We start from the raw sequence: 26269 nt of genomic DNA, 5'->3' as shown, positions 1-26269 counted from the left end.
TTTCAGACCGAATCCAAGTTGGCTAAGTACCCGTTAGAATATTTTGTTTTTCTTGCCTCAGTGTTTTACCGGATGTCAGAAAAAGTGAATAATTGTATTTCTTGTGGGAAACAGATACCGCATAGGGATTATCATTCTTTGTGTATTCCTTGTTTGGGGCCTGAGCACGACGTTGTGGGGTGTCGCTTTTGTGCTAGGTTCAATAAACGCACTATTAAGCGAAGGTTAGATTGTGCTAGGCTGGTCTTTGGGAAGCGGTGCAATTATAATATGCCGCCGGATTCTCCGGCCCGCTTCATGAAGAAGCGCAAAGACAAAGCAGTTAAACCCAGGCAAGATGAGTCGTCCGTTCCGGACGCCGGTTCTTTAGAGGCTTCAGTGGAACCGGTGGTTCCGACGGAGACTTCTCTGGAGTCTCAGGGGGAGACTTTGATTTTGCAGGAGGTGGTCTCTCAGGAGGCAGGTCAGGCTGAAGGGGCTTCTCAAGTTACTGTACTCCCTCCCTTCCTAGGGTGGTTAGGCCTTCTCCTTCTGTTTCCAAGGCTTCTCCCAGAGGCAGGCCAGTTTTAGCTTCTGTTGGTGTCACTCCTAGTTCAGCAGGGTCTGTGCCTAAGAAGCACATGCTTAAAATGGCAGAAGATTTGATTACTCTGATTAGAGGTTCTTTGCCCCTCCTGATAAGAGGCCTAGGGTGGAGCCAGAGTTGGGAAGTTTTGAGCAGACTTGATGTTTCAGAGTCTTCAGCTGAAGACTTGCAGGAGTACTCTCCTTATTCTGATTCTGATGCAGATGATTCCACTCCTTCTGCTTCTCCTCCAGAGGATTTTTCTTTTCAGAGACACTTCATTCTATGAGGGAACATTTTAAGTGGGAAGGTCAGGACTTCTCTGATTCTCGGAAAAGGCTTAGGGAATTTTGCTGTTACCCCAGCATAGGCCCTTGGCTATACCCCTGTTCTGGATGTTGTGGAAGATGTGTTTGCAGAGGCTTCACTTAATCCTGATTCTCTGCCTCCTGCTCCTGTTAAACCGGATAGGTATTACAGGGTGCCTGAGGCTCATAAATATCTTTATAAGAGTCCTAGGGCGGACCCAGAAACTATTAGTCAGGGACCTAAGGGTGTCAAGGCCTCTGTTGTAAAAATCCGGTTCCTCTAGATAAAGAAGCCAGAGCTTTGGATAGATGGGGAAAGAAGGTCTATACATCTTCTACCTTAGCTATGAGGGCTTTGAATTGCCAGTTTCATATGTTGAAATATCAAAACTTTCTTCTTTCTCAATTGAAGTCTAAGGTGGACGCTCTGGCGGAAGGCATTGAGTGTAAAGAATTACAAGATTTGGTGCATGTCTCTGAACAGGTGGGTAAGCATTCATTACAGTGTGGTTTTGATGCTGTGCAGGCCTCGTCTAGGGTGGCTGCCACTGGCTCAGTTCTTCGCAGGCACGCCTGGCTGAAGGATCAGAATTTATCTGACCATGTTAAGACAAGGATTTTGGATGCTCCTTTGCAATCTGATGTGTTGTTTGGTTCACCTGTGGAGTCAGTCTTGAAGAAAATGGAAGACAAGGCTAAGTCTATGCAAGCTGTTAAAGATTTTTTGCAAGTTCAGCCTCCAAGTTTAGTAGGAATTGGCCTGCTAAGGGGTGGACGATCCTTCTTATGATTCTCAGTCTAGGGGTAGATCTAGGCGTGGTAGGGGCAGAGCTCAGAGTTCTTTCAGACCTAGAACAGGGAGTTCACCTGCACAATCTTGGTGAGGGCAGGGGCCAGTCCTTTCGTAAACAGGCCCAATGACCTACTTTTTCAGCTGCCAGATCCTTCTTGCCTGGCAGCACCTTTGGGAGGAAGGTTAGCACTCTTCAAGGAAAATTGGATGTTGATTACCAAAGACAAATGGGTATTGGATATCATACACCAAGGTTACAAGTTTTATTTCCATACCTTGCCTCCTTTCAAAGGCATGCCGGACGTTCCTCCTCAGCAAAGACTAGAGGCTCACAAACAAATTTCTCTACTACTTCAAATAGGGGCCATTCAACTGGTCCCTCTGCCAGAAGTGGGCCTAGGATTTTATTCTCGCCTGTTTCTAGTACCAAAGAAAGGAAACACGTGGAGACCAATTTTGGATTTATCTATCCTCAACACATATCTGGACATTCCCAAGTTCAAAATGTTGACGTTACAACAGCTTTTACCTCTGCTAGGCAAAGATCACTGGATGGTGACTCTGGATCTCAAGGAGGCTTACCTTCATGTTCCTATCAGGCCCAGTTGCAGGAAGTATCTGCGTTTTCGGGCTGGGACTTCACATTATCAGTTCTCTGCATTGCCCTTTGGCTTATCTACTGCCCAGAGTGTTCACGAAGGTTCTGGCTCCAGTGGTAGCTTTCTTCAGGCTAAGAGGAATACAAATCTATCCTTATTTGGACGATTGCCTGATTCTGGCCCAAGAAAAGGACGAACTTCTTCATCATTTACAGTATGTGATGGCAGTGTTAAGATGCCTGGGGTATTCTGTGACCGAAATAAAGTCCAGTCTAGTACCCTCTCAGGACATGTGCTTTCTGGGTGTGAGACTGAAAACAGCATCCCAGATGGCCTATTTGACCCCGGACAAACAAAAGAATCTTTCTCTTTACTTCCACCAATTGTCTCGTCAGTCCAGGCTGACTGCAAGGACAGTCCTTCAAGCCTTGGGGTTCATGGCATCTTGTATTCTGGTACTTCCCAATGCCAAACTGCATATGAGGAAGCTACAATGGTATCTCAAGAATGTATGGACACAGCACTGCCAAGATTTGGACACTGTCATTCAGATAATACCTTGCATTCAAAAGGAATTTTTGTGGTGGGCTCAGGAATGTCACCTAAACAAGGGACTCTCTGTGACCCGGCCAGAGGCGAGTCAGATTTTAACGACAGATGCCTCAGACAAAGCTTGGGGAGCTCATCTAAATGGAAAATGGGTACAAGACACGTGGCCTGCCAGACTTCAACATCTACATATCAACTTGAAGGAGATGTTAGCAGTCCAATTTGCATTGATAGCTTTCAAGGATTTACTTCTTCCAGGGCAGGTGTTGATTCAGACAGACAACACAACTGTCATGTGGTACATCAACAAACAAACAAACAACAACGCATTCTTATCCTCTATGCAGACAAGCAATGATTTTGTGGGAGACTGCTCTCAGTTTACAGCTAAATCTTCAGGCAAGGTTTCTGCCAGGAGCACAGAACTCCTTAGCAGATGTGTTGAGCAGACAAATTATGGATCCCCACGAGTGGAAATTGGATCCTCATGTATTTCAGAGATTGACAGTGTTATGGGGAACTCCAGACATAGATCTGTTCGCTTCTCCACTAAATTACCAGCTGCCAAAGTTTTGCACAAAAAGGTTTCATCCCACAGCTTGGAAAGTGGATGCTCTCATTCAATTGGAGCAATCTTCACGTGTATGCCTTTCCACCTCTGCCTCTCCTCCCAAAGGTACTCCTGAAGGTCAGACAGGACAAGCCAAACATGATTTTAATAGCTCCAGATTGGCCTCGACAGCACTGGTACCCATTACTGAGAAGTCTGGTACGGGAGCTTCCATGGCCTTTGCCTTCGATTCCTCACCTGCTGTCTCAGGAGAACAGTCATTTACTCAATGTCAAACTTCATTCTCTACATCTGACAGCCTGGCATATTCTATTTTAAACCCTGGAGGGTCTCAGCTTCCACAACAAGTTTTGAATGTTATTTTGGAGGCCAGAAGGCCTAGTACAAGGAACGTTACTTAGATAAATGGAGGAGATTTTTATTTTGGAGTACAGCAAAGGACTTTGATGTTTCTAAACCTAATTTAAGTGTTGCGCTTCAATACCTTACTGAGTTATTGGACAAAGGTTTGTCCTTCTCCTCTATAAAGGTTCATGCTGCTGCAATTTCTGCTCACTATGACTGTGACCCACCATTATTTTCTCAGCCTTTGTTTAAGCAATTCCTTAGAGGGGCAAAGAATATAAGACCCCACGTGAGCTCCTACTCCTGCTTGGGATCTCAATTTTGTGTTGGAGAAACTCACTCTACAACCTTTTGAGCCTGCAGCATCTGCAGAGTTGAAATATTTATCATGGAAGACTGCTTTTTTGTTGGCCATTACCTCTGCGAGAAGGGTTTCTGAATTACAGGCCCTTATGGCAGTTGAGCCTTTCTTAATTTTCCACAAGGATAGGGTGTCTTTGTACTAACCCTTCTTTTATGCCTAAAGTGGTTTCTAGTGTGGCTTTAAACCAAACTATTCATTTGCCTACTTTTTATGCAAACCCCCAAAATAAAGGGGAAAGGATTTTGCACACTTTGGATATACACAGACAGTTGCGATATTATTTGAGCAGAACTAAAGGGTTCAGGCAGTCTCAGCAGTTGTTTGTTTCTTTTGCTTTGGGTTCTCAGGGCAAACCTGTTTCAAAACAAACTATTTCTAAGTGGATTGGTTTTTGTATTGCTTTCTGTTATTCCCATCATGGTAAGGAAATTCCAGCTGGGATTAGGCCTCATTCCACTAGGGCTACTGCCACTTCTACAGCTTTTTTAAGGGGGGTGGCTACTAAAGATATTTTGGAAGCTGCTACTTGGAGTTCAGTGCATACTTTCTCTAAGCATTACCACCTTCCACTTTACTCTAAATCTAGGGCTGGATTTGCCACTGCAATTTTACAGGGCATTTTGGCAGCTCCTAATGCTTTCTAGTTTTGCCATCCTCCCTTACCTCTGCTTTGGGATTCTACCCATATGTAAGGACTGCAGCAATGTGGAGTGAAGAACATAGTACAGTTTTGTACCTACCATAAATGTAGATGTTCGAAGATCCACATTGCTGCAGTCCAATTTACCCTCCCTCCTTCCCCTCTGTTGTTGAAGGTGGTGGTGTGGTTTGTGTTGTACATATTGTAAATATGGTTAGTGCACGGGTGGTTGGTTAGTTTTTGCTGGTTTTTGGCTTTGGCCTTTCTTGTTGGGGCCTTCTGACATCTGGGGCAAGAAAAGACTGAGGAAATGACGTCGGTCATGCGCTTTTGTTCCCTGACGTCCTGATGTCAGTTTTAAGCGCCTTGACCGACGTCAGCCTAATACTTTGGTATTCGGGCCGACCGAGGACAGCGGACTACCCATATGTAAGGACTGCAGCAATGTGGATCTTCGAACATCTACATTTATGGTAGGTACAAAACTGTACTTTTCTTCTCTGATTCTGTAGTGAAAACCAGGTCATTAATGATATTGTTATTAATAGTTTCTATATGGTCTAAAATAGACATCCGGATTCTTTAATTTTTTTTAATAATAGCACCTACCACATCCAGACCACATTAATCCATCGAAAACGTATGTAATTGCTGTGGCTTTAATCTACTTTGTGGTGTCAAGCCTTTTGGATTTGTGATTTGCTGCTTTTACATTCACTTTAAATAAAGTGGTCCATCATGTTTCAGACCTTTATTTGGATTTCATAGCAAGCCTTTTGGCTTGGTAAAGATCAAACAGGATAAACCAAGGACGATACTGATTGCACCAGACTAGCCACGCCAACACTGGTACCCCCTCTTGCGCAGTTTGTCACTGCTGGCTCCATGGCACCTGCCTCAGACCCCTACCTTGCTGTCACAGCAGGAGAGCCAGATTCTACACCCTCAGCGTCAAACCCCGAACCTGGCAGCCTGGCTAATTACCTAATCTCTCCGTTACCATCCCTCAGTAAACAAGTGTTGGATGTCATTTTGGAGGCAAGGAGGCCTAGTACTAGAAATTCTTTTGCTGAAAAATGGAAAAGATTCTGTGCCTGGAACCAAACTCAAGGGATGGGCACAGCAGTGCCCAATTTACCTCAGATTCTTCAATACTTAACTGAGATGCTTCACAAGGGCCTCTACTTTTCCTCCATCAAAATTCACACCTCAGCCATTTTAGCTCATTACAACACAGAACCACCCCTCTTCTCTCTTCCACTGCTCAAGCAGTTCCTCAGAGGGGCCAAAAACTTAAGACCACACAGGGAGCCCCAACGCCAGCCTGGGACCTTAACTTTGTATTGGAAAAACTCACTAATCCTACTTTTGAGCCAGCTGCAAGTGCAGAGTTAAAATTTCATTCTTGGAAAACAGCCTTCCTTTAAGCAATTACTTCAGCAAGAAGGGTATCTGAACCACAGGCCGTTATGGCAGTGGAGCCTTTCATCATCTTTCATGCGGACCAGGGTGTCCTTCTGGACCAATCCCTCCTTCATGCCCAAAGTGGTATCCAGTGTGGCTCTTAAGTCCATTCATTTGCCAACCTTCTTTTCTAATCCACAGAACAAAGGGGAACAGATACTGCACTCCTTAGATGTGCACAGACAACTTCGATTTTACTTGGACAGGACTAAACCTCAAAGGAAATCTGAACAACTGCTGATGGCATTTGCTGCAGGGGCAGAGGGGAAGGCTAGTTCAAAGCAAACCATTTCTAAATGGATAGGCCATTGCATTCATTTCTGCTATAAGCACCATGGAAAACCTATCCCACAGGGGATTAGACCCCATTCAACCAGGGCTGCATCTACCTCTACAGCCTTTCTCGGAGGCGTCCCTACCAGGGACATCCTAGAAGCTGCCACCTGGAGTTCTGTACATACTTTCACCAAGCATTACCATCTGCCAAATTTCTCTAAATCCAGAGCTGGCTTTGCCACTGCAGTCTTGCAGGGCCTTATAGCTGGTCCTAATGCTATCTAAATTCCTCCTCCCATCCTTAGCTTTGGGAATCTACCCAAATGTGATGACTGCAACAGTGAAACACAAAGAACATAGTACAGTTGTGTACACTTACCATAAATGTAGATGTTAGAGTGTATTCACTGTTGCAGTCCTGGTTACCCTCCCTCTAGCCCCCTTTCTTCTTTTGGCTATGCCTCTACTCTCCTCTACTATGCTCAAAAAGCTTTTTGGGGTATTTGCTTTTTGTTGGAGGTATACCCTTGTATAGTTATAGATTTAATTGCTTCCCATTAGGGGGGCACCTGACATCTGGGGCAAGAAAAACTGATGTAATGGCGTCAGCTGCATGTTTTATACCCCTGACGACCTGACGTCCTGGAAGAAGGGACAGCAACTGACGCATGACCCAAGACTTTGTTAATCAGGCTGACTGAGGGCTACTGCAAGCAGATAACCCAAATGCAATGACTGCAACAGTGAATACACTCAAACATCTACATTTATGGTAAGTGTACACAACTGTACTTTAGTAAGCCTTTCTGTTTAAAACTGTGAAGAATAGTCTACTGATGTATGTTGAAAAGATAGCAATTGTGTAAATTATGGTTTTATCTGCAAAAAACGTATAAGGAATGTGTCATACTATTCATTAAATCAGACTAATAAGAATTCTTTTTTTATAACTAAAACCTCATAAAAATCCAATTTATAGCCACATGTATTTACAGCTTAATGTTTTTTCTACTATTTCTCTTTTCTTCAGCGTAGGGTGGTAATGCTGAGTCAAGAAGTTGATAAGGGGATGGAAACGTGGCAACAGAAACAGCAGAGCCTTCAGCAAGCAGAAGAAGAACAAAAAGCCAACCGTTTAAAACCCAAAGGGCATCACCTCCTTACAAAGAAAGGATAATCGGTCTTAAAGGCGTGTACTGTTTTCTATCAGACCTGCATTTATCACCTCTTTCCTAATGAGTTCTAAAAATTCCTATATGCAGAGGCGGTTACATTTTTACTCTGGCAAATAAAACTATGCCACCCATGGTTATAAATGGGTGGGATATTTTACTTCTCTAAGTCTGAATATGGCCACCTTGATTTATCTCTTAAGTTATTAAAGATGTTGATATTCCTGTGTTTGAGTACTGGACATTGCATATAGCATAAATCAGTATTGAATGCATAGCTATGTTACTGACAGAACGTTTTGCAGCTAGTATCTCATGCTGAAAACCATTTTTCTTCTTTGTCATTTTAAGTCAATTTTGTAAAGGTATTGGGTGTGTGTGTACACACACAGATATATATATATATATATATATATATATATATATATATATATATATATGTGTGTGTGTGTGTGTGTGTGTGTATGCATGCACACAATGGGGTGGGAAGTTGGCATAATGGTTAAGGTGTTTACCTTACAGACACAAGGTACAGGGTTTGATTCTCAGATGGGCAATTGGCTAGGCTTAAAATGGCCCAGAAGGGCAGTTAGGTTCATAGATTAGTACTAGGCTATCTATATACAATACCTATATACAATACCTGTAATGACTATCATCGAGCCTCGTTTTATCTTGGATCTTTGAGCAGTTCATCAAAACCTTGCTTCTTGACCACGAGGAGTGGAGCGAATTGGAATTGTTGCCACCCCCCCCCCAAATAAAAAAAAAGAAGTGTTGAAGCCGGATTCCCAGGTTTGTGTAGTTTGGTTTTACTGGATTGTAATCAGCAATCCAAGACTATTTGAAATCCAACTGATGAATGCTTGCATGCTCATGCATATAAACCTATGTACTTGTGCATTGGTGTGTATCAGTGTTTCTGTGTATACACACATGTATTTACACACACACACACACACACACACACACACACACACACACACACACACACACACACAATGTGAACAGACATCCAACTGATGCGTTGTTGTGCTTAATTTTCATTGAAATGAGCAGGACATTCCATTAAGTCAGTAGATCTTGGGTCAATATTTGCACTGGAGCTTGTTCTGACAGCATTAAAAAAAAAAAGTGTGCTGAAATTTGGAAACACTGAATTACAGAAAGAACAAAGGGTTTAGGATTGTGTTCTGATGATAAGAGTAATAAACAGCCAAATGCATGTAAAACCTGCATCAGATCCATCTTTTTATATTAGATTTTCACTAAATGTATCATGGTGTAGTATAAATACCTCAACAATATCCAGGCATAAAATTAGTATGCACTTAAGGGCAACTGAATTTTACAACAATAAAAAAAATACTCTGCTGCTGTCATGAAACCTTTTGCAAATACTGTGTAGAAACAGGGATTTGCTGAATGTATTCAGTTTAAAACGTGTGTACTATTGGCACCTCATGTTAGAAAAGAGCCTGATTGTTGTGGATGTCTCAGTTTTGTTAACAAGCAAGTGCAACTGTTCTATGGAAGCCAACTGACTGACAGATACAGTTGTATATGGTCATGGTGGGGGTACTCCCTAAACTTTTTTTTTTTTTTTTTACTTTTCAGCAATTTCTACTGTTGTGAACCATGGTCCATGCAGGAATGACCTGCAGGTAGTTTTACTGTGTGTCTGTATTTCATAGGTTGCGCAGAAGATTCTGTACTGATCTTAGGCTCTTAAAGTATCCTCTAACTCTTCATATTTTACTCCCCTTGATGGGCAGCAGTTGTGGTGATAGTACTGAACATTCCCCTTCTTGGGCCATCACATTTCAGGGGAAGCTGTTTGATTACATCTTGGCCTTGTTCCCCCTCCTATTATTTTGGTACTTCACATATTGAAGCCACTGTGGGAAGCATGCCACTCTTTGTATGGTTGTGCCCCTCTGTCTTATGTCCTGTCAGCACACCGGCATTGTATCCAGACTACCCAAAGAATTATAGTTAAACCTGAACTGCTAACTTGAACCTTGCTTACCAGTGTTATGAATAGACATCCAGCCACCATCCCACATTTAGGCTGGCATTTATAAACCTATAATTAAAAAAAATAACTTTTGACTTGCCATAAGATAACATTATAGGTCAAGTCAGAAAACAGATGCAAGACTGTGTGAGTGATTATTGGACGTTCAGCAAATGTTAATAGAATTCATGCATAACATATGGAAATATGTAAAATATGCTCTGTATTGTTGCTACTATATTGTTAATGAAACAATCAGAGCCTGCTTTGGCTAGCTAAAAGTCCTGTTCCCATCCTTACTTTGCCAGATGTCATGGTACTGAGGTTGATTTGATGTGCAGTTTTGCTGCTGTGATCAAGAGAATCCCTCATCACAGAGTTACCTACACATGGCGACATCTCACTTTCCAGTATTTTTATATTGGAAGCAGTGTCTTAACCTTGGAAGCATGTGATGTTCAGTTTTATTAGATTGCTGGTGGTATTTAGCTCTGCCTCTGATTTGCAAATTACAACTGCTGCCTTGTTATGGAAGATTATAACACAAAGCAGTATGTTGCAGAAGCCTAAGAGTTCAGACTACGTTATTTGTGTATTGAAATGTATTAATAGGTGGCACCTTCTCTTTTGTTAATGTACAGAACTAACCTATGTTTTCAAGGACAAAACCATTTTGTAACAGCATATACACTGTGCAGGGGGAGACACCTTCTTATGTGTGTGTGTGTGTGGGGGGGGGGTAGGGCATTACATCTGCCTTAGTTGACATTACTTAATTATTCTCACTCCAAGGTTGCTGCAACTAGGAGAAAGAGCCATCACAAAATTTTAAATATGAAAATATGCTCTCCTCTTTCTCTGAGGTGCCATCAAATAGCAGCATGTTGTCTGCCAAACATCACTACGGTATGTAATAGACACAGTGTAGGGCAGTTATGCTTAAGCTGTCAGAAATGGGCAGTGCTGATTTGACTGCTTGAAGTGAAACCTTAGATGAGTAGCTGATTTTCATTTGAGAGTCACTGGAAAGATTTTTATTCTTTAGTGAACATCATTGTGTGACACACATTTGTGTGTTACAAAAGCATCTCCCAGTGTCTTATTTGTTTTATTGAGAAATTTGTCTCTCTGAATAATGTGTGGCATATTGTTTGAGTAACCAAAGTATGCCACATGTCTTGTGCATGGGATTCATTGCCAAGTGATCAGTACGCGTCCCATGCTATTGATCGTGTGCAAAGTTGGGTATGCCCTAAGATTTTCTTTGTTCTTTTCACAGTTTAATCTAAGATGTTAAAAGGTTTCTTTCCAAGTGTGACACTGCCTGAACTGGTTTTACATAAAGTCAAGCTGCTTATCTGGAATTTGACTGTGTGTGCCTGAAAATTGGATAATCTCTAGTACAAGTAGTATTTTAAAAAGTTCACCTTTTCATGTCAATGAAAGTTGTAATCCAGTTTACTTGTATTCCCAGTGCAGAATAAAAAAAAGTAATGCTTTGCTGGCCCATTGATTACAAACATAAAGTTGAAGTATGATACCTTTTGTGTTCAATCAACATTGGTTTTATTTTTTTCCAACAAACATTTTTATTAAATTTTCATATATGACATAGAGAATCTTACATTTATATGCATGAAAAACACAACACCACTTTAGTTGCAGACAGTATACACAATAGACACCATTGGAACTACTGTAGTTGCAAACATTATACATCACTTATAGTCAGGCCAGTCATTGTCATTTAAGCATTATATGTCTCATTCAAATCTTGCTTCTTAAACCTCGTTCCTGCTCTGCATATGTTGTTCCCACAATTCCCATTTTTCCTATGTAGTTTGCTCCCTCACTTTTCTAAAGATCCCAATTGCAGTTGTTTTATCGCTGTTACTATATTCGCTACTTCTAGTAAAGTTGGTCTAGAAGACTTTGTTTTCCATTCTCTTGTAATTGCTTTTTTGGCAGCCACTATAATTAGACTTAGCAAGGCTTTACTATGTCTAGGCAATTCTGATTCTGAGCGGTCTGCAGGGAATCTCTAAAGTCTGCCAGCTCATTACACTCCCAAAACATATGTTCCCATCCACCTCTTTCTTGCCCGTCACACCTCTAACATTTGCTATCCAACTGAGGAAAAATTCTTTGGAGTCTACTAATACCTATGGAAACATTTCCATGCAAAGATCCTGAATCTTCTAGACTTTGTTGCATATTTGGGAGAGATACATATATCCTCCCATTGTCTTTGTGAATTACTTGCCAGTCTCTCTTCCCAATCCTTTCTAAGCTCCTCTGATTTTTTTTTCTTATAATGATCATGCAATATTTTGTATGCTTTACTAATTATTCCTTTTTTAATGGCAGCTTCTGTTCTAGATTCTTTTAAAAAACTTTTACCAGTGCTGGTCTTTCATTTAAAAGGCTCTTCTTTCTTTCTCTTTGCCTATACTCTGCTATCAAACCTTGGTAAGGGAGGCAATCTCTAACTGGCAGTCCAAATAAATTCTTGGCCTCTTCCCATTCTGTTACCATTCCCTTTCTAGTTATTTGCTCCCTATACCTTGGTTTCTTTGCCAGTTTTTTCCAAAAAATTTCAGCCCCCTCTTGCCTATTATCTGTATCCTTGAACACAGTTATTCCTATCGGCAAAATTGGTCTTCTCCATTCTCATGCTGGTTTGGTTCTTAGAATACTCGCTATTTTCTGAATGTAATACTCTGTATGATTTTTGGTGTTCTCCTTAAGGGTTTGCATCCAAAATCCCAAACCAGCGTTGGTTTGATAGTACAACCACTTGAGCTTTCAGACTAACATGAGTCTTTCTTCAAGAGCTGTAAGTACTAATGCTAGCAAAAGTGCTTTAATACCCACTTTTGCCTAGGATACGTACATAAATGCATCATATATTACTAAGTAGGAGAGAAATGATACGTTTGTGTCAGGAGATAAAGAATTGCAGAGTTTGGTTTCACTGTTTTTAAGCTGGTTGTATTTATAAATTTTAATGGTGCTTTTAGTAGTTAGACACTGACATGACAAAATACATCAGAGGAAATGCTGACTGGTTTAATCCTAGAAGGCTAGTGACCTCTTTTCAGAGGGGAGGCTCCAGGTAGTATTTCTACCACTAGGAGAAATTTGGCTTGGAGATTGGGGAACTTCCACCTAATCTTTTTGATAGCTGCCATGAAATCTTTTACATCTCCCTGAGCTACAACCACCTCAAGCAGTTGGGACTTCTGTTTAATGTCTCGTCTGATAGATGAGATGGATAAATCAATTCAATGTCATGGCCATTTTAATTGGTCATTGTTGGATATTACTTCTCCACAAGCTATAATTTGTGGTTTCATTTTCAGTAATATCCCACATTCAGGGATATCTGTACACCTAGCCATCACACACTTTGACATTAGGCAAGTTACATAGGCTCACTTGTTTCTGCACTCATTCTTTTTTTTTGCTACTCTTGTAGATATGATTGTGATCTTTGCTGTCAACAGTAAAGTCTTGCTTTTGCATGCACATCTACCCTATTAGAGCCTTATCAGAATACCAGGCAAAATTCTTAGCTCATTGCTTATACTGTCTCAGGGAAGTGTGTGTTTGTGTGAGAAAGAGATCTTCATAGCTTTCACAAGTGCCAAAGATTCAGTTTGACTACACTGTGTTGAAGGTGGAAATAGTTGCTAGCCTATATTACATAGATACCATTAAGAATTCCTTGGAGACTGGCAGGAGTGTCCTGCTCCCAGCCCATGTATATGTCAGAGCATCACCACAAGAACAAGACATTTGTAGGCCATATTCAGGACTGTACCTCATCAGGTTAAGTCTAGTATCCTGTTTGCTCCTTGAGCTTTTCAGATAAACACAACCTTTCTGTTTAGGGCTCAAGCCTGAACCCCCAGGACATCTTAGGTTTGAGTGAAGCACACCTTATTCACCAACTGTAGTAGGTGCATTCTAAGGTTCTTTCACTGACCTCTCTTTGGATGATTAGCTGGAGCCTTTTGTTGCCCTTTCTTGTCCTGGGGACCAGTCTGTTGAGTCACATAGTCACAGATGTAGGGTACAGAGTACTTGAGCCATGCTGTCCAACAGGCTTTGGCTAGAAAGGGTCAGTCTAGTCATTCTGCACTAGGCCTGCGCTCAGGGAGTAGACATAAAATGGAAGTTTGAATTTTGGTGGGAGCTTAACTCTCAGTTGTGGGAATATACCATTAAAGGACTTAAGCCCAAAGACCACAGCAGGTCTAACAACACACTGTGCTGCCATTGTCTAGTGCTTTTCCAGTCTCCTCTATCAACTGATGCCTGGTGACAGTCTTATCACATGGTTTCCCCCTGTTTGGGTTTACACCCATCAGTAGCAGGAGCAGTAATGCTTCCTCAACCCAGAATCTTGAGGATTTGGAATGTTTCAGTGCCACTTACTCTGAGATGGACAGGGAATATGAGATCACCCTCTTCCATATCTCCCACAAGTGATCCTCCCTTTTGGAAGTGCCTTCCAAGTTGATGATAAACAGGCTGGGCTGGCCACTATTCATGTCCCATTCTAGAGTTTATGGTGAAGTTTGAGGGGATGTGGTTCATTCCTGTCTTACTGCTAGTCATATGGTATTTTTTTTTTGTTTGTTTAATTGGGTTAACTGGTCATCACAGACCCTTTGCAACTATGTCCCAGACCAATATGGGTGGACACTTTAGAACAGCCGTTAGAGGTGCATGTTTTTAAGGTGGGGAAATGTGTACTTAAAGCTTTTACAAGCATGATAAGAATATTCAGGCACCACACAGGCTTGAGCCTTAAAGCCTTAATGCGAGGCAAAGGTCTTGCCTGCTAAACATCATGCTTCCCATGAAAGCAAAACAACTTTGGAGGAAGTTAGCCCACAGAGAGGAGGGATTGTGGCACAATGGAAGAAGGCAGGCCTATATGAGCAAATGGTGGGCATGGCTACAGGTTATGGATAAAGGAGGGAGATAGATCTCAACAGAAGTCTAGAAGGGAGGAAAGGGAAGATGAGTTTTGCAAGGAACTCTGCTGCATAATCCAAAAGTGGTTTTGTTACAGCTAATATTATATTGCTTTATAAAACTACTCTCTAAATGTTTTTTTTTTTCTTTTTGTGCATTGTTTTGTCTTGTACATAGTTAATGTCTCGTTAAATTAATGTTCTGGGACTGTTGTTTAAAAGTATTTTTTATTTTAAAATGGCTTGGAGGCACTCTTATTCTGCCTTGTCAAAACAAAAATGTCAAATGCCGTTTACAAACTACCATTTGATGGGCAGACTATCTGATTAAGCATTACAGTGCTAAATTATTTCTGATCTCTTTGATCCAGTACTGGTTGTAGAGACCTTAGCACTTTGGCACCTTGTTAGAGTCCATAGGTTTCGACAGGTATGTCAAGCGTGTATCATTCTGTGATATCTTGGGGTTAAAGTACTGAGCCATTTGTCATATCTATACTAATTCCATTTCCACCTACTGAATAAGGAACTGGAAGAACACTTCCACAGTCTGGGCTGAAGGAAAACCTTTGTAAGAGCTTGTCATTCACTTTGTGATATGGTGTGTCCCACAACAATTTTGATTTCTCTGCTATTTTTGGTTAGGTTGGAGGCTTAAGTGCATATCTACACAGGATGGCTTGACTGAGATCCTCCTTACTAAAGAAGAAGCTCAGGTATAGGGTTCTGTATACCCATATTTTTGGGGATATATTCTTCAGCATTGCATTGATGGCAAGAAGAAAAAACAATCTTAGTGGAGGATTTTTGTGACCCCTCATGAAATTTCTCCCTTTCCTTTCATTGATCTTGAATAGTTCTAAATGAGAAAAAAGTCCTCTTTAGTACCACAGTAAGGCTTTCAGTCGTACGGTCTTTTCCCTTTAGTGCCCAGCATGCTGACATGTTTGGAGACCTCCCACAGCAGTCTGAACTGTGCTGAGACTACCCATTTTAAAGGGGTGGTTGTCCATATTTGCCTTAGGATGGAGAACTGTCACAAACCATGAATTTTAGATTTGGTCATGTTCTGGTACTTGTGTCTGTCCCCCAAGGAGAGCTTCATAGGCTCTTGAGAAAAACCTAGGCTGTACTGTTCAAAGGGATGATGAAGCTTATCTCAGTTCTGGATGAGGTGCATAGATTTTACTCCTGGCTTTTCCTAGTCCCAAAGTAGTTAGACAAGTAACATATCATTGTGGATGTCAAGTGACTTCAACCATCGCATCTTCTGCTGTCTGTTTTGGGTGTGGATTGTTTTGTAAGACATGATGAATGCCTTTGCTAATCAGAGTCTTGAGATCCACATAGGAGGGTCCTTCAATTCACTATAGATATGCATCACTTCCAGCACAAAGTCTTTCATTAGTGCTTTCCTTGGTATCCAGATTCATCAACCACCAAAATGTACTGGCCATAGTGACAGAACCTTGCAGTAAAAGTCTCTCTGTGTGGTGTTTCTGGTATCCTCTTCCAGATATTTGAGATAGCCCACCTTTTTAATTGCTGTTAATATAGTCCCTAGGGCATGACCAAATTCGTGTTTTCTTTGAGGCTGTGTGACCTTTAGATTAATACATTTAGGTGTGAAGCCTTTCACAATGTTTAGCACCTTTTTTTTTGCTCAACACAAATTTGTTTCATAAAATTTTAAATATGTGAAGTGAAATTCATCCAGTATTACTGACACCCTTAAACAATTGGGGTATTTAGCATTGACCTCCCACTGTAGTGACATTGTCTCTTCATCTGCCACTTTCTTGAACTTCACTACCTGTCCTGTGCTAGTAGATAGCACATCTTATGAGGGTTACATGTTCCCTATTTTACTGGCATCACAGGTGCAACAGCAATTACGCATTTCTGTGCAAAATTAGATGTACTTCCTGTGGCAGTTTCATTATCTGTTCTGTGGTTATCTCCACAGGTAGGAGTACTAGTTCAAAGTAATGATTCAGCCAAACTACAATAGTACTTTTCTCAGAGTAGGTCTCTGCTTTCCAGTAAGGCTGCCTACCAGCTACTGTAATATATTATTTGCATATGTGAATGACCAAATTCGGGAATTTTTTTATGTCATAAGGTGGTACTTTAAAAAAAAAAAAAAAAAATGTCTCAAAGTATACTACAGAGTTGCCCTGATGAATTTCCATGTACTACATATTACTGAGGACAGCTAAAAAAGTGAAGACATGTATCTGTTTGAAGAGTTTGTGTTTAGCTGTACAGAAGGGTAGTATAGTGAAAAAATGGACCAACCACAAACATCAGAAATTAAGTGTAAGAAAATTTAACAAAGATCTGGGCATGCTAGATTCAGAAATTCACTTTATTCCCCAGTGTGAATGGAATAGTCAAGAAGTATACAGTAAATCACATTTCGGTATGTTGACAGGGAGAAAACCTTGGTTTAATAAATTTGCTTTATTAATCAGGGCAAGTGGAAATAGCCAAGAAACTTGCAAATGTAATGTCACATGTTTACATGTTGAGGGGGAAGAAACCTTTAGCACTTCTACTTTTTATGTACTTGCGAAAGAACAGCGGCAACTACAGAGAAGTGTAGGTGTTACTGTGAACTTCTAAAGAACTTGTCATTTCTTCATTAGAACACATAATCCGAAAGATAATTATTTTAATAAAGTATGAAGTTAGACAATACATGGGTGAGTACTCATTAAGAGACTGAATAATTTTGGAAGAAATGATCAGAGAGGTTAACTGTTCAGAGAATCTGATTTGACCTTAACAAAACTTATAAGCATGTGCAAGTACAAAGTTCAAGAACTGAAGAATAAAAGTTTGTAAGATAAAATGTAAGCCAAATAAAAGAAGCAGAAAAGAGAAAGAGGTGTGTAACTTGCAAAATATATATATTGTATAGTTTAAATTCAAGATTTGTGTACTAGGTGGGACTGTAATCACAAGAGGAGACATATCCCTGCATCTAATTACGTCTGTTAGAAGAAATATTTTTCAGTTGTGTTAAAGAAGACAACATATTTTATATGATGCTGAAAGAAAGATGAACATTAATTGTATTTTGATGTTAAAATGAAAAGAATTGGTAGGGTAAAGTGTGTCAGAAACAGACTAGGTTTAAATTACGAAAACCAACACAAAAAATGACAACAGGAACCAGTTCCAAAGTTTTATTGCACTTAGCGCCTCGGCCAATCCAGCCCTCAAAGCGTACATTTTTATATAAGAGCATTCCCCTATAAATATACCCCTTAACATCAAATTAATGAAACAATCAATAAAACCATTACATCAATTAATGCAATTTAAAGCAAACATTTCCAATTTATTTCTCTGTTCAACCACCTTGGTGTAAAAGTATCAAATTTTAAAATAAACACAGTTTACTTAATCTCTCATCCCCCTTTCTACCAAAAACTTTTTCTAAAATTGTTGCTTGTAACAAGCTACTGTCACTATGATGTTTCTGCATGAAAAGCAGAGCTATATGGCTTTCCAGTTTCTGTTTTTTAATGTCTCTGATATGTTCCTGCAACCCAATTCTAAATTTTCTCTTGGTTTCCCCAATATAGAATAGGTTGCAGGGACATCTCAAACAATACACTACACCTTCCGTGTCACAACAAAAATTTGTGTTTAAATACTTTCTCATTAATTCTATAAAAACTAGACACTATATGACAGCATATATTACAATTATTAAAAGGTGCAGTGCCCTTGTATCTTAAAGGAACACAGACATTCACTACGGGCAATAAAAAGTAAGCTTTCACTAACTTATCCCCCAAATTTTGCCCTCAATTATAGGCAATATAGGGTGTGTTGCCAATAATTTTATTCAACAATTCATCTCTCAATAAAAATTTCCAATAATGTTTAACTATTTCCCAAATTTGTTCACTTAAAATGTTATACGTAGTAACAAAAAACATTTTTTCACCATTACTGGGTTTATTTCTATTCATAACATACACATTCCCATTATTATGTTTGGAGAGGTTGGTGTCTATTTTATTTACAGATTCCTTGATCAAATCTTCACTATAGCCTCTATGTACAAACATAGACAAAGTCTGGCGTATTTGTAAATCAGGTATACAGTTGGATGAAAATTTATTGTATTTTGATGTTAAAATGAAAAGAATTGGTAGGGTAAAGTCTAAGGGTGTGTCAGAAACAGACAAGTTTTAAATTAGACTGTTGTCAAGAAATGTTCAGAATTGATAAACATAATGCTGAATTTAAAGTCGATAGAGATGCAGTGTGTTAATGGTTTGAAAATACATTTGAAGCACTGAATCTCAAAGGCATAGACAAAAGTGGTGTTCACATTGTTAAAGTATCCAAAGCAACTAGTAATGCCTTTGGCAAAATGCTATTGATGTTCAAATGTGAAGATAAAGTGTGCAATACTTTTACAAATTGTAGCACTTAAGTTAATTCTAATATTGTGGATGGTTTGGCTTGTGAGTGGCTAAGAGCAGTAAAACAAATTCTCAGTATGAAAGTAGAAAGTGGATCTCCACAAGCCCAGTTACTCTGTAGCAGGGGCACCTCAAATAACTGTCCAGCAATAGTAGCGAATACCTCTCATATCTTTCTGGGTTTACAGGCTTTGAAATTTTGCTAGGAGAATATTATACTGATACAAGCTCCAATGAAAATGCCTATAGCTTAAAGGTGAAGAACTGAGCAAGAGCAGGAAAGCTTAAGTGTTATTAAAATGCAGTTAGAGACCACAGACTGGAATTGTATGCTTACCTTTATGATGAAATGGTTAAAAGAAAGTATTACCCATTGCTTACAGTTGAAGAGGTTTCAGCAATGGCAGCTAAGGAATTATTTTCAGTATTCGATGAAACTGGGTATGTTCATAATTTGATCACTGCTACAATAGCTTTAGCTGTGGGTTATAGCCTGCATAGGCTTTAATAGCTGGCCAGCTTCCAAAGTGTAAGGGCATCATGCCCAAACTGTGTTTATAGCCACAGCAGAGCCACCCATCAGTGGTTGAGGCAAATTGTAGTTTGCTGAAGGGGCAATGGCTGCTTGGAAATTTTCTTTTTTTGTGGCTGGAAGAAGGAAGAGCTGATATGTTGTTCCAGAGTGAAGCTGAAAAAAATGCCTAAAATCCAGATAAGACTGATAGCAATAGTCTGCAAAAAAGGTAGTAGTAAAAAGATTTTTCCAGCAAAATCACAGTTTAAAGCATTTTAAACACTTAGCCTCCTTAAAGTAAATTATCACAAGTGTTAGTTAAGAAAAACAAAAACTTTTTTTAAAAAAAAAAAAGTTAAAACTGTCTGACTTCACAGTAAAGAGTAAGTCACATGGCAGTCCTTTGCAATAAAAATATAACGTGGAAGTTATTTTTTCTCTTAAGTGGGATGTATCTGCCTAGCAACAGAGAAATGTTAGCAATCCATTCATCATTGAAAGACCAATAAAGGAGTGATGTTTGGTGATAGGAAAGCTCTTTGAAGGGCTTCACACCCAAACTATTGATTTTCTTCAGCTCTGCCCGGCTGACAATTTGGATGTGTGGAAGGTACCCCTAAGCTTTAGAGGCTGGCCAAGTGTTATAACCTATGCAGGATATCACCTGTACAGCTAAGGCTACTGCATCAGTGATCATTTCAATGTCTACTGTTATGGTAAGTTTACTTGCATAGGTCTGCTTTCCTGACAGTTAAAGCTAGGTGAAGAAAGCTCCAGTTGTGAAAATGTGTGACTGTAGAGTTTCTTGGACCTAATTTTCATACATAATCAGCACCCAAGGTGTTCTAAACAGCTGATGCACAAATAATTGAAAGCTTGGTGGTTGTACGTGTGAATGTTGATGTGTTAGTGTGGTTTCAGGCACGCACAAAGGGTATGTCAAGAGATGTTAAGTAGATTGAGAGAGCATAACTTCAGGTTGGATAAGGTAAATGTAAAGTAAGAGTAACATGCCTGAAATGCATAGTCATATAGTAACATGAAAGAGACTGAAGTCTGTTACAGAAAAAGAGCAGCTATACATGCCAAAACCAGGAGACAAGCTGGTATTACAGAGGTTTCTAAGAATGATGCAGTATATTGCAGAGTTTTTAATATGGCTGAAATAAATGAGCTTTTGAAAAAGATTTTAGAGCAACATGTAGTCTGGTAATAAACATTTGAGCAGGATGAGTTTTTTTTTTTTAAATGCTGAACTCCTTGAAGATATACCAGTTTTAAAATACTATGATGTGAGTCTGTGTGGAAGCTGTGATCTTACTAAAGATTAGACAAGTTGGGTATGGGACACCTATTTATAGATTAAACAAAATGTGCTGAAATAAAGGCAATAGAAATAGTGTATGGATGGGAGAAAGTCCATGAATGTGTCAAAACAGACCATAAACCACTGCAAACCATATTCTTAAAGTCTTATTAAAAGGTGTCCTTAAGACTACAATCAGTGTCCTGTGATCTACAGGAATATTATCTGAAAGCTAATTACAGACCAGGTAAGGAACTACACATAATGCAATAGTGAATAAAACAGATTTACCAGGGAGTAATGAAAATTGCTAGAACTAGAGAGACTGACATTTCTGGTTGCCAGTGTCAGAAGGAGAAATTAAAAGTAACTCTGCAGATGTTTGTACATGGACAGAAATGCAGTTATTTGCCAAAAATAAAGTGAGAGGCTAGCCTGTGCAAAAAAAATCAGTCTTTGCTTTAAGTCAAAGGCTTGATGATTTAACCTGACAAAACTGAAAAGACAAATGCTTGTGAGGATGTTTGAGTCACATCTGTGAATTAAAAAGTTTGAAGAAAGATCAAAAGATATGAAGTATTAGCCAGGAAAGTCAGCTTGAGTTGAACGTATTCAAGTTGACATTCCTGGCAACTTGAATAGAACACATTCTTTAGGGCTGTGCCATTAGGTGGTGGGTACTGTAACAGCAATCCAGAGGAAAAATGCTACTTTACCTAATAACCACATTATTCATGGAGTCAAATGAGCACTGATTTGTTTCAGCTTAGGGGAAGTTTTTTAATCTGATGTCAGTTTTCATTCCATCCTTGGCTGCTTGTAAAAGCTCCTGGCATTCCAAAACTCTCAAGCTTCTCCCTTGCCCCATAATACATCCTCCCCATTATGTCAGATCTTGTTTGCCACTGTTAGGTGAAAGGTGTGGTTATTTCACTCTCAAGCTTTGAAGTTAGATAAGTGCAACTTTTTTTTGCTTTCTATATATCCTTGACATCTATCTTTCAGCTCTTGTACTAGTGTATTCTAGATATAGTTAGTATCTCTCTGTGTTTTCCCTTTCTTTCTCCCTTACCCTCTATATTTAAACATAGCTGTACTACCTTTGGAGGTAGTACCTTTCTTCCTTTAAAAAAAAAAAACTTTGTATATCTGGTTTTAAGGTCTTCCTCGCCTTTTTTTGTTGTGCTTAAACTTGTGTAGATATTTTCAGCCTTCCTGTTCTATTATCATTAATTTCCTATCATGGCTGAAAAGGGGAAAAACTCCAGCAGGATTTAAAAAGTGTGAGAAATGCAGACGGAAAATTCCTTTTTCTGATACCCACACCCTGTGTCTACCATCTAGGCCCCCTTTACTTACAAGAAAGTTGGGCAATCTGCCATGCCTTTAACCCTGTGCATTGGTAGAGCGCAAAAATAAGTTAATCTTAAAAGGACTGCTACCGTCCTCCTTTGGTGATGCTGTTTCTGGAGAATCATCAAAAAAAAAAAAATGTATAAATCATCTGTGAGCTGTTCTTCAATTTTGTCGAGGACCTTGGAGAAATGTTTTAAAAGACCTTCTTCAGATCCATCTAAGAAGAAGAAAATTAAGTTGTCAGATCTTACCCACTTGATTCAGACAAAAGAAAAGAGTACTACTTCAGATCAGACGGCTTCTACATATCCAAGGTCTCCAAAAACACAGGATTCATTGGTTCCAAAGACCTCCGATCCTCCCACTTTTCTGGATGTTCTACCTAGGACAAGGTACTCTCTGTCCATAGACCCTGTTCTGTCAAGGGTACCCTTTTCTTTTTCTATACAGACCAGGCTTTCCCTCCAGGCAGTCCTTTCACTTTTCTAGGAATCTCACAGTAGATGATGTGGCAAGGGTAGTGAAACAGATTCTCTTGGTGCACAGCCTCTCATTAGTTGTTTCAACTCCTACTCCTTCAGGTCATGAAGCCCTTGTCTCCTAAGACTCCACCTTTGACTCTTCCTTCTCTGACTCTCGCTGTTTGGAGCCAAGTCATCTAGGACAGCCTTCCTTGGGTCCAATGATCACTGTATCCTTGGATTAGAAGTTTGCTCTGAGCTGCTCTGCACCACCAGATCCAGAGAGCTCTTGCAGCTATTTCTACCTTGTCAGATCTGAGGTGTTTCCATCTATTCTGAGGGCTATGGAGCCATCTGTGCACCTCAGGGCTTCGGCAAGGGTAAGTTCAGCTCTGACTTCTCCCCCTTGGGGTGGCTTTTCTCTGATTAGGTTGGGAGCAGAGATCAGAAAGCTCACCTTTTGGAACTTGGTTCCTCTCTCTCTTCAGGAAGGTCGGTCTTTAGGACTGTGGAGAGCCCTGTCAACCTCTATGACATAGAGTGGTCCTACTCCCTAGCGTTTCGTGTCCCCTGCTCTGCTTCAGGAATCTCTGCTTACCCTCCCACAGGGGCAGCTTGTACCAAACCTCAGGACACCCAATTGGGTATTTCTACCTTTTCTGATACTTCCCCAGATTATCCCACTGAAGAGGACCCGAGGAAAAAGACATGTAAGAAGAAATATCTAGATTCCCCTGAATCTGTCATAGAAGAGACAAATTTTTAGGAGGGTGAAGTATCTCCATGGTCACTTCCTGCAGATGTCTCATTTGGAGACATCCTTGAAATCCTAAAACAGAGAGGTGGCTGGAAGCCCTGAAATCCTTTGGAGGAGTCTATGCTCCTTGAGGCTTTTGGCACCGGTCAGTCTACATCCTGGGTGATTCCTCCTGCCAGCAACCTCCTAGATTTGGACTATTGGTGGGAGTGGAAGCAGACTGACTCCATTGAGCCCATACCAAAGAAGCCTCAACAAAATGATGTCTCTTCCAGAGGACAGACAGTTTTAGTCCAAGGGTTCCCTTGTTGATGCCATGGCTGTAGTGACAGTCACCAGGAAGGAACTAGCTGACAAAAGTTCCTCTGTCCATCCCCTGACAAGGAGTCCCAGGCCATGGACAGATTTGGGAAGTGTGTCTATGTTTCAGGGACCTTCACCTTGAGGTCTCTGTAATCTGGGGAAATGTGCTAGGTAGTTCAAAGGGATCTGTTAAATGAACTCTTAGGTACTCTTGCTGGAACCATGTCTGAGGAGGTGAAGGATTTGGTCATCTCACAGCTGGTGACCCTTCAATCAATATCAAATTCGGCCATGAAGCTGATTTCCAATGTGGCAGAAGGAACGGCAAGGGCAGTGTGTTTAGGCGTAGCCATCAGGAGACACTCCTGGATGCCCTTGTGTGACTTTGTGGAGCCTTTTAAGTCTATGTTCATCAGTGCTCCTTTTTTTTAATGGCCCCAAAGTAAAAGATACATTGTCCAGGTGTGAGAAGGATGGAAAGACCCTGTCTGCCACTGGTGTGCATTTTTCCAACCCCTCCAAAGATTCTTCTGTAGGAATCACCAGGGAGGTGGAAAAATGTGGTTCAAGAAATCTCAAGGAACTTTTGAAGACACATTTGGAGCCTCTTCCCCAAGAGGCAGATGTGGAAACTCAAGTGGTAGACATCACCTTTGCAGCAGAGGAGGCCCACAAAATCAAGGGTCCAGAGATTCTTTCTTTGGCAAACCCTTTCAGCACTCCTGAACTGAGGCCTGATTGTCTCCCTTTGGAGGCAACTGGGGTTTTTTGTCCCTTCACCAGAGACTCTGGCTAGAGATAACACAAGATACTTGGGTGCAGAGGATCATATCCAGAGGATATACAATTCCATTTTCCCTTTCTCCTCCAACCTCCAAGAAAATCCTTGATGTACCACCCAATGAAAGGGACCAAGCAGCTATACAAATACAAAAGCTGCTAGATAAAAAGTGTTATCCAAGAAGTCCCCCCCAGACCAGAAAGAATCTTGAACTTACTCAAGATTCTTTTTACTGCCAAAAAAAAAAACTGGAGACCAGTTCTGGATCTCCGCAATCTAAACATATTTGTTCAAAAGGCAAAGTTCCAGATGGTCATCATTCAGCCCATTCTTCCATTTATGGAAAAGGAGGACTGGATGTGCTCAGTAGATCTCCAGGATGCCTACTGTCATATAAAAATAAACGTGATCCAGGAGATTCTTACACTTCTGGCTGGGAGCCAGTCATTATCAGTTCAGATCACTGCCGTTTGGTCTCACTACAGCCTCCAGGGTGTTCACCAGATGTATGTCAGTGATTGAATCCTTGCAGTCTCTAGGATGTTGCTGTCTGTTTCCATACTTAGACGACTGGCTCATTACCACTCCGACCAGGCATCAACTCTTTGTGGCAAAAGAAGAGGTCATCCACACCTGCACCAGATTAAGAATAACCATACATTTCGAGAAGTCAAATCTAGAACCAACTCAAATTTTAGAATTCATAATACTCTTAGAGACACAAGATCAACAATAGCCACTCTTCCCCTTCCTAGAGTTTAAACCTTATGGTCTCAAGTCAACAAAATACTTTGCAGTACTGTGATGTTGGCCCACTTAGTATTGCAAGCTCTGGGATCAACAGCAGCAGTAATAACCCTTGTTCCACTAACCAGGTTTCACATGTGAATTCACCAATGGATTCTTGCATCTCAGTGCTTGATTCTTCATCTGGCCTTGTCAAAAAGTCTAATGTGGTGGATCCAGTCAGATCAGGTATTATAGGGTCATCCATTTGTCCCCTCACAACCCAAGGCCAGAGTGACCATGGATGCTTCTCAACTATGGGGAGGCATTACCTGGGAGTAACAGTCCAGGGCATTTGGTCCACTGAATAGGCCAATTTGCACATCAATGTTCTAGAGTTGAGAGCAGTGCTTTTAGCATTGCAAGCCTTTCAGGATGACCTCCCATCAGGAATGATTGCAATTCAAATGGACAATATATCAGTGGTTTGGTACATCAACAATCAAGGAGGAACCAGATTATGTCTTCTGTGTCGAGAAGTGCTAAGGGTGTAGTTATGGGCAATATCTTCCAACCGCTTTCTCTTAGCAGTCCATATTTTGGGGAAGTCCAGTGTGCTAGCAGACAAGATGAGCAGGTGCATATAGTTACCTCATGAATGGTCCCTAAATCAGAAAGTAGCAGAACAAATCTTCCAAAAATGGGGCTTGCCTGGCCGTGACGTCTTTGTATCCCCCTAAACAAGTGCAGCAACTACTTTGCCCCAATTCCCCATACAGGGGGAGTCACCAAGGGATGGTCTACTCCATGATTAGCCCCCTGGATTGCTTTACACATTTCCCTCAATTCATGTAATCCTGAAATTTCTTCAGAGAGCTGCTAGGTTGAAGATCAAAGTTATCCTCAATGCTCTAGTTTGGTCTTGACCAGATTTGGTTTCCCTTCCTGTGGCCTCACTTAGTTCACCAACCT

General features: G+C 40.6%; 1 protein-coding gene across 2 annotated transcripts in view; it reads left to right on the top strand.

The window, feature by feature from the left end:
- MRPL52 (mitochondrial ribosomal protein L52) overlaps nt 1-7873 on the top strand; it is a 262507-nt gene extending 254634 nt beyond the window's left edge. Inside the window, exon 5 of one of the 2 annotated variants that reach the window (XM_044058423.1) lies at nt 7505-7873. In XM_044058423.1, the coding sequence (XP_043914358.1) occupies nt 7505-7651 (147 nt within the window). In that variant the 3' untranslated portion in view covers nt 7652-7873. The remainder of the gene's footprint in view (nt 1-7504) is intronic. The other variant, XM_044058425.1, reaches the window with a different exon arrangement.
- Nucleotides 7874-26269: the final 18396 nt, after the last annotated feature.

The sequence above is a fragment of the Protopterus annectens genome, chromosome 16.part0 (assembly GCF_019279795.1).
Source record: "Protopterus annectens isolate FY-2018-M chromosome 16.part0, PAN1.0, whole genome shotgun sequence".
NCBI classification, from domain to species: Eukaryota; Metazoa; Chordata; order Ceratodontiformes; family Protopteridae; genus Protopterus; species Protopterus annectens.
Note: the sequence above shows the minus strand (reverse complement) of the source record. Positions and strands in the feature narration are given on the sequence as shown.